This window comes from Meles meles, chromosome 18, assembly GCF_922984935.1.
Source record: "Meles meles chromosome 18, mMelMel3.1 paternal haplotype, whole genome shotgun sequence".
In the NCBI taxonomy this organism is placed as follows: domain Eukaryota; kingdom Metazoa; phylum Chordata; class Mammalia; order Carnivora; family Mustelidae; genus Meles; species Meles meles.
Window position 1 is genome coordinate 27,731,736 of NC_060083.1, and position 15,080 is coordinate 27,746,815.

The 15,080-nt window shown below is 39.8% G+C and overlaps 1 protein-coding gene across 6 annotated transcripts in view; it reads left to right on the plus strand.

The window, feature by feature from the left end:
• The window catches only part of ACACA (acetyl-CoA carboxylase alpha), a 290,224-nt gene that overhangs the window by 169,052 nt on the left and 106,092 nt on the right, over window positions 1-15,080 (plus strand). For all 6 annotated transcript variants that reach the window (XM_045985474.1, XM_045985475.1, XM_045985479.1 and 3 more), the window contains 6 exons: window positions 819-842; window positions 3,524-3,667; window positions 4,465-4,561; window positions 5,497-5,604; window positions 10,091-10,147; window positions 10,394-10,438. In XM_045985474.1, the coding sequence (XP_045841430.1) occupies window positions 819-842; window positions 3,524-3,667; window positions 4,465-4,561; window positions 5,497-5,604; window positions 10,091-10,147; window positions 10,394-10,438 (475 nt within the window). The remainder of the gene's footprint in view (window positions 1-818; window positions 843-3,523; window positions 3,668-4,464; window positions 4,562-5,496; window positions 5,605-10,090; window positions 10,148-10,393; window positions 10,439-15,080) is intronic.

Genomic DNA, 15,080 nt, shown 5'->3' on the forward strand with positions numbered 1-15,080 from the left:
TTTGTGAGAGGCCTATAGTTTTTGAGATTGCAACAATATTAAAAAGTCATTATCACCCTAAGATCATTTAATTTAAAAAGTACAAATTACTTAAATTTTAACAAAGTATATCGCTTAGTCATAGAAGCATTTATCATTACATTCCCACAGGATTTTCAGGGTTTTTTCTAAGCTCCCAGAGTGTGGAATACACCCGTTACCAGCACCACTGCCTCCTCTCACCGCCTTCCTGATCTGTGGGAGGAGGAACATGGATGGGTAAAGGGGCTTAGAAAAGGTAGCTGGGAATCCAGATTCCCGGCTATTTTTCTTTGGAGGAGACTGTGAGTCCACCTCATAGCCTAGAAAATCAATTGAGGTGGGAGGGGCTGTGGAATCAACTTCTCTGGAGTTCTTTACTAAATTTTCAGTACAACAGGAACAAGAAAGAAGGTTCTGTAAGAATCTTGTCAAGAATGACATTTCATGTTGAAGCTTAAGATACTATACCATATCCCTATAGCCTAAAATAATTTTCGTGAGGCTGCGTTTTATCACTATACTGCGTTACTTTTTGTAATAGAGCTATTTTTAAAAATCCATGGTAAACCTGTTTCAACCCTTTCCATCAACTGTTGCTGTGGTGAGGTAGGTTCAGGAGGCCTGCCTCTTTGGAGGTGCCCTGGGGGTTAAAGGGTAATGAGCACTTAATTATGTCTGCTGAATGCCAGAGCTGCCAGACTGGAGCTCCTCCTGACCGGTCTGGATCTGCTCTGACAATTCTTTTATTATGGCTTTTACTAACCGACCAGTAACTAACTGTGGTTGTTTAATTACAGAGGGAACATCCCCACGCTAAACAGGTACCGTATGTTTAGTTTCTTTTCCAATTAAAAGCACCTCTTTTGTAACTTAGAATAGTGAAATCAGGGTAAAAAAATCACACCACGTTTGACAAGTACTATGCTGTCTTCTGCTAGGGAGTCCTCAGTCCCCTTTGGACATACTAAATTACTCTTTCTTTGGAAAACATGTCTTCAGCTTTTCTTCAGCTGTTCAAAAAGCAACACTTGAAAAGCCTCAGTATGGGGAAGCCCCCCCCACCCCCATCTAGCTCTAAATGATAGGGGAGTTGTCTGCCTGATGTTCAGCTTTGCTGTAAACATCTTCTTCTACTGCAATCTCTGTCTAGGTTGGGGCTTTTGGGGGAGAAGCCTTTAAGGTTACTCCTACCCTGGCAAATTGTTGACAATTTTTTTCAATTTTTAGTTTCACAAGTTTGCTTCTCCTTTTAGAAGAATGCAAACGCAGGAATAGCTGATCTCATGTTTTATCAGTTTGTTAGCTGTATTAGTTTGTCAGCTACTCTCTAAAGTGTTACAATGATGTGAGAGTCTAATTTTATTTCAGACTCATGAGATTAACCTTCGGAAAGTGTATTTAAGTTTTGATGTGTGTGGTCCTGTGAAGAAGTTTCCAGGCCAACATAGCACATTTTGGTATTTTGAGTTCTTCCTGCTTCTGAGCCAAGCAAGGCAACACAATGCAAGTTTGAGAGGATAGCTGTGCTGATTGGAATTGAATCTATAAAATGCCAAAGCAGTAATAAGTGGGTGGCGAGCTCTTTCTAGATGACCAATTATACATTGAAATATTTATAGGCTTATGTTTAATTTGTTCCTCTCCCTTTCAGTATTAAGTAATCGAAACTGAGTATAGCTTTTAGAGTCCAATTTGGATGGGGAGAGAAAAGGGAAGTGCTTTGGTTTGGTCTTTGTGTCTGCCCTTGGAGAGTGGGCTTGGTTCATTCCCGCTTGCGGGGGCAGCTATGGCCTGGCCCCTGAGTGAAGGAGAAGGGGAAACTGAATAGTGGCTGTTTCCCGTGGGGTTCAGTTGAGTGAAAAAATACTTAACCCCATGTTTGCCACAAATGCAGCCTGTTAGCTTATTCAGAGGGAGTTCCCTTTAAGTGCTATCTGGAACCCTTTTATTTTTCCTGTCTAATGCCAGGCAGGTAGAAAAGATACAATGCCTCACAAACTTGCTCCTTTAGTAAATATATTTGGTGATCCTAGAAAAGAGGATTAGTAGCATTTCTGAGTTCATACAACTCCGAATCCCAGTTTCTAGTGAGCACCAGGTGTGAGACTTGCTTGATGTGTGTTTCACTTGTTTGTTTCATTCATGGTATCAATGGTTTCCTCTCCCACTCTGCCTTTCCATTCTCTACTACTGTCAAAAAGACGAAGTGCCTTTTTCATAGTCATCATTTGCCAAAGGAATAAAAACTTGGAGTGTTAGTCTTTATAGTCTGTGTGAGCAGCACTCCCATCCCCTGAAAAATTCCATTGCCTTTTATAATCACACTTTGAATAGAGTACAATCTGTACCCAGATCTCAACTCTCCATTGCTGCCTCTCTCCCACCTGCAGCATGGCAGGTGGTGCCCTTCAAGGAGATTTTTGAGCAGCTCCCCAGAGTTCAGGTCCATTGCCTTGCTCTGAACTTGCTTCAGATCACTAAGGTAGTATCATGTCAGGCAAGCCTTACTTGGTCCTTCCCAACAGGCTGCCCTGACTGGGCATTTTGAAATACTTCCCAGTATGACTTAATGGTACGTACTGTCAAGGTGCATCGAGGAATATATAGACTCCTTGTGTTTTTAGACTGAACAACTTAGTTCTCCTTGAGCATCTCCATTTAGCACCTGTTTGTCATGCTTACACATACTTGGAGACCCATGCTCTGCCCATTTGCCTCTTGTTGGGATTTATTAAGGGCTTTCAGTTGAAGATACAGAAGTATTTAAATATAAAATACAGAAGTATTTAAATACAGAAGTATTTAAATATAAAACGGGAAATTTTGCTGTTTCGAGTTGAAAAAAGTCTCTTTTTCAAAAAGGGAGGAGCTCTATTCCTTATAACTGCTATCCCCATCAGCCCAGTAAAGGAAGAAGTAAATACCGTAGTAAAGCTCCTTTTCTAGACTGTGACTTGTTTCTGTATGATAAATAATGTTTTCTACAATGACTTACTAAACCATTCCAAATGACTTAGTTGTTGTTGTACATGCTTATATCTATCTGTGACTACTTAAGGCATCTTTCTCTAGGAGTTCTAATAGATTAAGTGTTGCCTAGTTACAACCCACTTGGCTTGCTTCCTTCCTTTTATAAGAGGGAATGTTTTAGGGAAGGGGAAGATGCAGGATGGTTTTTAACCCTTATGTGCTATTCACTTATTAGACATATCATGGCTTCGTTGTATTAAAACTGTCACACAGTTCTTGACTATCCTTTGATTTTTATTTGGAAAAATTTGGGGGTGCTAAAAAATAGCATCAATAGATGTGGGGTAAATTCAGATGAAAGGGGTCATACGAATCCATCAAGATAGTCATATCCACAGTGGGTAAAAAACCAAATCTGCTCTGCAACCTGACCCTACTTTAGAGTTTTCTCCTGTTTCTTTTCTCCATTGTTACTCTCCCAGTCCTGTTTCTGCTTTCCTTGTCTAATGCACTTGATTGAATTACCATTTAGAATGTCCTTCTCCTCCAACCTCAACCACTATGGCATGACTCACGTAGCTAGTGTCAGCGATGTGCTGTTGGATAACTCATTCACTCCACCATGTCAGCGGATGGGCGGAATGGTCTCTTTTCGGACTTTCGAAGATTTTGTCAGGTAAGACACTGTGGAACTGTGTCTGTGTAAGGGAAGTCATGGGCATCTCTGTTTTGGGGACTCTGATTTCTGCCAAGTAAATAAAGGCCCCGAGAATAGCCATGAGCCAGCTAAGGAGATACAGCCCTTGCTGTGTATGTACTTGGAGAGGTATATGTTCTTCCATTTCTACCTTTTATTCAGACTCTACAAGCCTCTACTTGTTATATGAGCCTGGTCAGAAAAAGAGAAACAAACAAAAACCATCTTTTCCTTAGGAGCTAACAGAAGAAGCTGTCTGCTCTGTGATGAGTGAAATGTCAGGAGAAATTAAACACAACACCAGAGTGAGCCCCAGCAGAGATGATACATCTTTTGATTAAATGCATTCAGCATCTATCTCTTGATAGATACTGATGCATTACCCTAGGGGGAGGGGTAATTACATTGGTCTGTCACTGCTCTAGTCCCAGACTCTTTCTGTTACTTTAAGACAGATGATGACAGTGGTGCTCATAGCTTACATATGGAAAAAAACCAAAAAAGCTGTAGATCATTCTTTTTTTCAAAGAAAAAATACATATGGTTTATTAAAGTTTAAACAATCCATCCTCCTAATTTCTGCCACTTGGTGAAATTTTGCATGTCCCCTCAAGCCACTGGTGATTCTGTTCGGTTGACTATTGAGCCCGAGTAGGATAGATTCTTCTTGTGGACCGGGCTGGCAGTGGCAGTGGCAGGGGCAGCATTCCTTTCCTGCCACTTAGGTTTTCTGCCACTTGGGTTTTCATGGTGGGTCTTTCCCTGGTATTTTTCAGGATCTTTGATGAAGTGATGGGTTGCTTCTGCGATTCCCCACCCCAAAGCCCCACGTTCCCTGAGGCAGGTCACACGTCTCTGTACGATGAAGACAAGGTATAGTGTGCCCTTTGGGAAACTGCTCTGTTACTTAGGACACAGGATTTGCAGTATATGCTATCTTTCTGGCTTTGGAACATTACAGGGAAGAATTCATCTTTTCACCCTGCTTTATATTATTTAATTTTATATGCCACATCAAAGTATTTTGGGGAGCAGATGGAATATAAATTCTAACTTAAAAAAACAAAACAAAACTGTGTTAATCTTGGAATCCATAGTGAGAATAGCAAATGGGCTCAGCTAGACCCATTGCAGCTGCCTCTGAGTTTCTGAATGTTGTCTGGAAGTCTTGAGCTGTGGTTGCTGTAATTCTTAGCCATGGCTTGTATGCTTGCAGAATGCTGCTCTTGTAGTATTCAGGGAATTGTAGACTTTAGATAGCAGGAAAAAAGGAGGCATTTTGTTTAAAACTTTGTCACTATTTTATTAAATCCCTTCTTTTCATTTCTCAGCGAACAGATGGTTCTGTTTTTTCCCTATGAGGTTATTTCCCCATGGTTTGATACTTCCATGGTTTGATAAATTGTTAGGAAATATCTTATGTGGGAATAATGTTCAGATGGCTTCTTTCACTCATTTTGCTTTACATTCTGTGAAGAAATGTGGCAAATGGTTTCATTCCCATTTTATTGGCAAAAAAGTTGAGGATACAGTGGCCTTCAAGTTCATGTCAAGTCAAGATTTGAAGCCACCTCTAGTTAATGCCTTTACTGCCTTATCTTTGAAAAGCTAGGAGTTTTACTTAATTTACTCTTTGTTGTGGATGGTGGGCAATGGTTTCAATTTGCTTATTCATACTAGTGGGCAAACCAAAATGTCCCGTGGGGTATATCTCTTTTTCAGGTGTTCTACCAAGTACTGTAACTTCTTTCTGCCTCTCTATTAGCCGGCCTCCTTAATTTCTTTGTCTGGTTTTTCTTGAGTTACAGGTCCCCAGGGATGAACCAATTCACATTCTGAATGTGGCTATCAAGACTGACTGTGATATTGAGGATGATGGACTGGCAGCTATGTTCAGAGAGTTTACCCAACAAAACGTAAGTCCTTGGTTGGATGGAAATGGATGGTGGCCACTTTCTTGCTGGTGTATCCTATCTACCCTTTAATCAGTCGCTACTTACAACGCCTATCACTGATAATTGCTATGTCTTTTACATAGTTCTGCCTATAGGGTAAAATTCCAAAGTGATTTAATAGTACATAATGTATGTCTTATGTCAAGAAATATAGACCTCAAGTGTTCAGAATGTTTTAAAGAAAGTAAGTTGTGAGGGGCGCCTGGGTGGCTCAGTGACTTAGGGCCTCTGCCTTTGGCTCAGGTCATGGTCCTGGGGTCCTGGATCAAGCCCCGCATGGGCTCTCTGCTCAGCGGGGAGCCTGCTTCCTCCTCTCTCTCTGCCTGCCTCTCTGCCTACTTGTGATCTCTGTCTGTCAAATAAATAAATAAAATCTTAAAAAAAAAAGTAAGTTGTGTTCCTAAATCTTTTTCCCAGAGCTCTGTCTTGAAATTCCATTCACCTGCTGAATATTTACCTTTGGTGACTTTACTCCACATGTCCAGGCCCAAACTCCCCTGAGTTTCCTTCTGTGTCCTTCCCTCCCCTTCCTTGAAAATATCAGTTACACTTCTATCCTCCTTTAGATTTTGTGTCCCTGGGATATCTTGTGTTGACATCAAACATCCTAGTTTAAACCGAAATTTCCATCTTTTTCCTTCACCTTTATATGACTCCTCCAGCCCATCCCCCCCTCCCAAAAACAAAACAAACCCAAATAACCAAACCCCTTACTCCTGGTCATTCAGAAATCATTGACTTCTTCCTTTCCTTGCTGTTCCATTAATCTACCCTTCTACCCACAGTCTATGCTTGTTTATTTCTGTCTGGTCAGTCACCAAGTCCGTGAGAGTTTTCTTTGCCATGTCTATTACCCTTTCTCAGTTTCTTAATTCTGGACCACCATCATTCCAGTATAAACTCTTGCCTCACATCCAAGGTACAGCAATAGGTTTACTTGCGATCCACTTGTATTCTCGTTCTCCTCCCAGTTGCCATTCTGCTCAGCTCCACAAAATTAGACATCCAGAATGCCCCCATACCAAGTTATTCTCCCACTCAGCAATTGTTCTCTCATCCTCGAGATACCTGACGTGACAAGCCTTAAATTCTAGTTTTTGTTATATCATCTACCAGCAGGTGATCAGGGGGCCTTAATCGACTTGAGCTTGAGCTTTCCCCCACGTGTACAATAGAGTAATTCCTGACTAATCCAGCCCCATGGGATTGTGATAAGGTGCAAATGAAAAGCATTTACATAGAAGTTCTTTATAAATTAAAAGTGTTATGACTGCTAATAAGTGTATGCTGACCAATTAGAAAAGGAAGAAAAATACATTTGATGAGGACTACTCAAAGAAGTCCTCATGAAAGATAAAATTCAAGGCAGCTCTTAAAACAAGCAGGAGGAGAGGAAGGAAGGAGGGGAGGCTTTGTAATACCAGCTCTAGGGGGCACAGATCTGAGTGCTTTAGTAAATAATACATTCTTGGCCCTGAAGTTGCTTATAGTCTAGTTGGAGGGAATGGTTAGGCATGCTCAAATAATAATCTGCAGTTCTAGTTCCTTGGGACATGATAGATGCCAAACCACCTCTCTTCATGACAAGCTGCCCTTCATGACAAGACCCATGTGTTTTCTTTGAATGGAAAACACCTAGCTCGTCATGCTTATTATAAAGAATGAAGCCGGGCGCCTGGGTGGCTCAGTGGGTTAAGCCTCTGCCTTCGGCTCAGGTCATGATCTCAGGATCCTGGGATCGAGGCCCACATCGGGCTGTCTGCTCAGCAGGGAGCCTGCTTCCTCCTCTCTCTCTCTCTCTGCTTGCCTCTCTGCCTACTTGTGATCTCTGTCTGTCAAATAAATAAAATCTTAAAAAAAAAATTAAATAAAAAAAATAAAGAACGAAGTCAGGAGATGTTTTTTAAATTTAATTTTGCCATGTAAACAGTTAGTTAGTGCCATAGGCATTCACGTCATTCTAATGGTAGATACTTAGGGAAGAGATTGTCACTTTGTGCTTCACGTGAGTCTTAGCATTTAATCCCTTATCCTCTCACATGAATAAACTGACTGGGAGACCAACATGAGTTGGCCAACACGAGGAAAACGTACTTTCACAGAAGTGAAGGTACAGGACATGCCTGGGAATTTTTCTTTAGAAATTTACCTTCCTTCTTGCCTGGGACTAGTGACCACCTCCGATTAACCTGAGACCAGGGACCAAGGTAACCTCTGCTGACTTTGCTGCTTGATGAAATGATCTAGGACCATTTCTTCCCAGGTTTTGAGGCACTAATTGCCTATATTTGATTGTTCTGCCCTCAAGTTTAGGCTTTTTATTACCCTCAGATCCAGATCTTCTAACCATCACATGTTGATTTACAGAAGCAGTTTCCTTATTTTCCTACATATAATTGTAATATTAACTGGCAATAGGAAATTGCCTTTTCCCTTTACCGAACTTACAAACTGAGGCACAGAGAATTCCAGCATTTTTGCGTATGACTTTTTGGAAGGCTAGGGGTACACTGTGCTGACATCCTAAGCCTAGAAAAGCTATTCACTGCATCAGGTACCGTGCTTATCTATGTTTGAAAAACATATCCTTGTTTTGAAAAAAATTAAAAGGAAGGAAAAGCAATTAAAAAAAAAAAACTGAAGTCATAACTAGTTTTGTTTTTCAGTTCTTGATCATGCTCCTAGCAGTTCAGAAAAAGTTTTTTTTTTTTTAAGCACACATTAAACTATCAAATAGGTTGATCCAAATTGTCCAAATAATCTTCTAGTCCCAGCATGTCTTTTTTTCTCTCATAGAAATTAGGATCATATATTTGTAAATGACTTGTGGAGGAGATTGAAGCAGTCAGTGTAAATGGAGTTTCTCCAGGTGCTGAGGCCTAATCGCTGGGTAATAGCTGTGGACTTGCTGTGAGACCCGCATTATTACAATGTAATCAGAATCCTGTTGCTCTGCTGTTATTGTCAGCCACTTGTGGAATTTTAAAAGCAATAACAATTTTGATTTTAAATCATGGCATTATTAAAGTTATTTTCCTCCCTTGCCAGAACATAGCTATTGATGCTTGTCTTTGAAGGACTTGGCTGTAGTGGAATTCTTTGTTGGTGTTGGGGAAAAAAAAAATGTTTCTGTTCCTGGGCATGCTTGAAAGATGGATAACCACTACAGCCCCCACTCGGCTCTGTTCTTTTAAAACAGTTTTTTCTTATTGTAGTGTCAATACTTGGTTATTTGCACTAATGGGTATGATGCCAGTACAGATCATTTTTAAATGTTATTAAGCCAAAATTTATTTATGTTTGGCCAGGGGATTTAATATTAGAAAAATAATTTTGCTAGTTATCTTTTATTTATGCTGTTAATTTTATCACTAAGCAGTGCCATAGTAGAAATAGAGAACTAGGAGGACAATGACTCAGAAATGTGCTTATTTATAAGGGGAAGCTAATTTGGATGTAAAAAATGCCTAATATCGTGAAAGTTAATAACTGACTTAGGAACATAGCTCTTGGTTCGAGTTATTGCAAGGAGCGTGATCAAACTAAAGTCTGAATGTAGGTAGTGAAAGTCCACATATTTTTTTCTATTTGTGTTCTTCATATATTCTCTTAGGCCATTCAGGTGGTGGAATTGCCTTTCTATTTGTTGCATGTAGCTCCTCTTCATTAGGGACCTTTAAAAGCATGTCCCTTACTTAATTTGTTAACATGCTTCTTTGTGTCTACTTTGGAGATAAGTGAGCTGTACAGTATAGAGGAAGGCTTAGATCCAAAGGCCCAAGACTCATGGAAAGGTCTGTCTTGAAACCACTGGTCTCTCTTCACTCCTGATATACTGCTTGCCTCTGCCAAGTGTAGATGTAAATACCAATTAGTTTAAAGGCCTGTTAAACATTGCTTTTACCGGTTTTTAAAGAGAATTTTAACAAAAAAACCTTCATGTAAAGCAGGGGGGAAAAGGTCAGGACTTGTTACGTTGAATTCTAGGAGTGCAGTACCTGATGATAGGTAATTTCTGGAAATAACAGCGTAACACCTGAACTTTCTGTTTTATGGGAGTTTCTTCTTTCCTCTCTACCGGATTACATTTAGCTTCTGTATCTGTATTAATCTTCACAGTTGAATACAGGCCCACCAGGTATGATTTTATGAGCAGAAATTGTGTTAAGGTCCACCTTGAGGTAAATCAGTCTTTAGAGAATTTAGGTGACTTCATATGATCCTTCCCTACAAAGTTGTCCTTCAGTTTTGTCCAGATCAATATCTGAAACCTATTCCATTGGAGCCAGGCTGAGATTTGTTTATTTACAAGTTGAAGGTACTGAGGCAAGATGTAGAGATCCAAAAAGGGTTCTTACCCAGTCAGAGCTTTATGAAGACCAAGTGGGATAAAATCGAAGATGAATGGAGATCTCATCTGTCTTCTCTTTCACATGTTTGTTTGTAGAAAGCTACCCTGGTTGAGCATGGGATACGGCGCCTTACTTTCCTGGTTGCACAAAAGGTACTGGAATGTGAATGATACCTCCCCAATGTGTCTTGTGCTGCTGCTAGAACTTTTAAAAATAAAATACGGGAATATAACCATATACTTACATGTAGAGTCTCTGCAAATAGATAACTTTCTATAAATTTAATCAGGAAAAATTAATTTAACTCATTGCCTTTTACTTATTACTTAATTTGTTTTTAATTTTATTACTGATTGCCAGCTTCTGTTTTTCCTTCTTTTCTGTCGTTCATTTGAAAGGATTTCAGAAAACAGGTCAACTGTGAGGTGGATCAGAGATTTCATGTAAGTAAAAGGAACCACAATGAAAGATTACTTATTGTTTTATCTGTTTGCCACTGATTATTTAAATATATAGAACATGTGTGAGTTATTTAGAAGGGCTGACCTGATGTTTGGTTCTTATTTTTAGAAAGTGTTGAAATGAACCTTCCACTTCAGTAAGGGGTGTTCAAGCTGGTGGTGGTTTTTTTTGTTTTGTTTGTTTTTTCTTTTTTAAGCCTATAATGAATTCTCAGTATCATCTGAGAAAAAGTTAAGAATGAACATATGCATTTATCCAGATGATTAAGGAAGAAGCAGGAACTAACTAGTAATTTCTTCTGTGTACATAGTGAATTTAGAGACTCGGTAATCAAGAGTTGCCGATTAAGGGGCGTCTGGGTGGCTCAGTGGGTTAAAGCCTCTGCCTTCGGCTCAGGTCATGATCCCAGGGTCCTGCCTGGGATTGAGCCCCACATTGGGCTCTCTGCTCAGCAGGAGCTTCCCCCTCTCTCTCTCTGCCTGCCTCTCTGCCTACTTGTGATCTCTGTCAAATAAATAAATAAAATCTAAAAAAAAAAAAGATTGCCAGTTAAAGGGCACCTGGGTGGTACAGTCAGTTAAGCATCCAACTCTTGCTTTTGGCTCAGGTGGTGATCTCACGATTGTGATATCAAGCCCCCTGTCAGGCTCCAAGCTCAGCACGGAGTCTGCCTGGGTTTCTGTCTCCCCCGTCCCTCCCCTCTGCACTTGCGTGCTCTCCCTCTCTCTCCCTAAAATAAATAAATAAATCTTTAAAAAAGAGAAGAAGAACAACAACAACTGCTGATTGTACTTTGGGGTCTTGGCTTCTACCAAAGTTGGATTCCAGTTCCATTATTGACAATTCTCAATTCTGAAAACTAGTCATTTATTATTTAAAATGTTTTAACAGAACCCAAGTTGGTGTTTTTATCTTGTGTTAATTCTAGGAACAGGAAATAAATAAAATTAAGCATTAAATTTCTTATTTTCCCATTTATCTAAATTAACTGGCAATATTTATGAAATTAACAATTTTGTTGAAAAAAGAATGAAGTTAATAGCCTGGCATCTAAACTGTGGTATATCCATGATCATACCTAGTATGATGATAGCCACAAGGTCAAAAATCCTGTTTGCATATTTCTTCAAAAATTGACCTTAACGTAACTAAGATTCTAGAAGATATTAGGTTGGAAGTCTTAATTTTCCTGATAAGAATTTTGTTTTGTTTTGCTTTAACAATTAAGATAATTAAGTTAGTTTTCAAGCACTGCTCATTTGCAATAATGAAGCTAGCATTTGGGATTCTGGAAAGGACTTTCTAAATTCAAGGACCTATGTGTGATTACTTTTACCACTTTGTTTATTAGATCTGTAGTACTTGACATTTTGTTTTCCTTCTCACAGTTCACCTTCTTGGTCTAGTCTATAGAGAAACAAGACAGACTATCCTGCAAGCTAAAGAGCTAAGATACTCTGAAATGCTTTAGGAAATGTTGTGGGCTGCACAACTCCCCTGTGTTATTGATGTCAGGAAATCAAGCGGAATGCAGATATATATCAATCAATAACTTTAGATAGGAAACTGAAGGCAGTGGAGAAGTATGAGGAGCTTAAAGAGAACCCTGGGGCTTTAGGAAGAAAAATCAGGAGCTTAGAGTATAAAATTGATGCTTGGGATAGAATATGGAAACCCGTGAGTAAATAGTATGGCTGGGAAATGCTGATCAGAACTAAGGTAGATATGCCAGAGCTGAGACCTGGATTAGGTAAGAGTATTGGACTAGGTTTGATTGATTGATTGACTGATTTAAGATTTTATTTGACACAGAGAGAGTGAGCACAAGCAGGGGATGCTACAGGCAGAGGAAGAGGAAGAAGCAGGCTCCCCACTGAGCAGGGAGCCCAATGTGGGGCATGATCCCAGGACTCTGGGATCATGATCTGAGCCGAAGGCAGACACTGAACTGTTGACTGAACAACCCAGGCACCCCTGGGCTATATTCTTAAGTCTTTTTTTTTTTTTTTAATTTATTTATTTTTTTCAGCGTAACAGTATTCATTGTTTTTGCACAACACCCAGTGCTCCATGCAATACGTGCCCTCCCTATTACCCACCACCTGGTTCCCCCAACCTCCCACCCCCGCCCCTTCAAAACCCTCAGGTTGTTTTTCAGAGTTCATAGTCTCTTATGGTTTGCCTCCCTATATTCTTAAGTCTTAATGTGGTATTTCGTTTCTCACTGACTTTGGAGTAGTATAATAGTCTGGGAAATAATAGTGGACTTGGAAAATTATTTTCCTTTTCCCTAATAGTTCAGACAGAGTCTTCCTGTCTATAGCACAGTAACTGGTTTTCTATAATACGCATTCCATGATAAATTAAAACCCTCCATTAAAACTTCAAAAAGCCAAAGCGATTAATTCTCATGGGCGTTATTTTTCTTACCTCTGAATCTGTGTCATGTCCTAGAGTGTATCTACAGCTTTAAAACATTCTTCTTTCTCTGTGCTATCCAGTAGGTTAAATAGGGACATGTATAGGCAAAATCTGCTAGGAATTAAGCCCAGCAGCTGGTCTTCCCCAGGAATCATTGTCCGGTTCCTATTTATAGTGGCTTGTCAAGTGGGAAATCCGTTAAATTATCAAGTGTTTTGTCACGAGTGTGGGAAATGTTGCTTTAGGAGGTAGAAGATGTTAAGGTTTAGGTGTGGACTGGATTTTCTCCGAAGAACTGAATGACAGAGGAGTTGGGGATGTCTTTGTGTTAGGCTCCTTAGAAATGATTAGTGGTTATGCAGGGGGCAAGGGCAACTATTACTGAGCTCCATCCAGGATCTGCAATAGCCAGGAAGCCTTGGCAAGAGTCGTACAAATCCAGGGCTCACTCTCATGGTACTGCTGTGAGTTCCTCTGCTGGTGGTAGCTTGCCATTCATGAAGGATGCTTAGCCTCTCTCATGTCATCTGATGTGTGCTTGCCCCGTAGTTAGTGTAGTGTGAAAAAGAGGAAGCTTTCTGGGAGTGTTAGAGATGAATCCCTTGATCTCTCTGGCTTCTTGGTAATCCACTGTGATGTATGCAGCCTCCCCTGTTCTACACTGTGAAATCCCTATATTACTGAATAGAAGAGAGAAGGTGCACACGAGGGGGCAAGGAGACGAGGAAGGTTACCAAATACAACACTGGCTGGTGTGGAAAGAGGCTGCTGTGCAGATGTATGGTCCTCTGACTGCTTCAGAACCGGAACCAGCCCATGAGGGCCAGACGGAGGAGACATTCCTAGAGCGTCCGTATATTGTTAGGGCTTATTCAGATGCCAGCGAAAACTTCCTTGTCTAATAGCCGCAGTCCCCAGAGAGCTGAGCACTGGAGTCTGCTGCTGCCTTAGTCTCTTAGAGACTTTCTCAGAACACGGGAGTGTATTTTTCCGAGCTGGCCCTGTCCACCAGCAGTGAGGAGGCTGGGTCTCCACACTGTTTCCCTTCCATTTAATTAAATCAAGTACCCGAAACAGGACGCGAATAACTGCTTAACATGAGTATTTAATCAAAGTTAGAGGGAAAACAGACCCATCCTTGTAAATCTCTCCTTCATATTCAAAAAAAAAAAAAAAAAAAGTTTTGAAGCTTTGAAAGCCAAAGAACAGGTTCTTTGAGTTTCTGCAGCTGAATAGGCTCTCCAGTTTTATGTAGTAATACTTAAGTCTCTTAGTTTCACTCGAATTTCCAATCTAGAGTTCCAGACAATGCAACAGAAGGTGATGTTTGATTGGGATGTAAGTATTACGCTTTTTGAAGCTTCCCATCATTTTTTTCAGTGCCGTTTTGTTAAGGATACTAAAATACAAATTTTCAGGATTCTTCTGATCCTTTGCAACCTAAACAAGAGCATTAGGTCCAAACATGGTGATAAGATTCTAAAATCAGTTTTGCATCTAAGTTCCTTTTGCTTCTTGTTTGAAGCAAAGATTCATGAGATTTTAAAAATTCTGTTATAAGTCACCTAGGAGATAGTTGTGGTTCTACCAGTTTTTTAGGAACCATTCCCGCTTTAAAATGGTTTGGATTATTTGAGCCTGAAGGAAGAACCAACTCACTATCAAAAATAGTTATCATAGTTAGTAGTTCATTTCTTAAAAAAAAATTGGCATGTCAATTGTATCTCAATGAAGCTGGGAAAAAATTTGTAGTTTTGTTTGCTAGTGGATCAACTGTTAGTTTTTCAAAAGGTTTGGTTTGGGTTTTTGTTTTAATTACAGTCTATATAATTAGTTCTCAGCATGTTGAGGTAAAAGAGAATTGCACCAGCAAGTTTCCAATTTCTTCATCTCATTAGGTTTTTAACACGATTATTAGTATCATAATCAGCTATGATGTTTTCTGTTGCAGGTTTTCACATTCTCTGATTTGCAGGGTGTCTTGATTGGCTAATTTAGGCAAATTATTTTGATTGTCTTGATGATGGTTGGCTGATTAGAACACAGCAGGGGTATAATTTCTTCCTGAGAAATGTTGCATTCTTTTGGTTTTTGGTACCAGAACACTAAGAGGGTTTTTCTTTGTGTACATTCAATTATGATATTTGCCCATAACACTACTAGAATGCCTGGAAAGCAATTACATTAGTGATGGAATAAGCA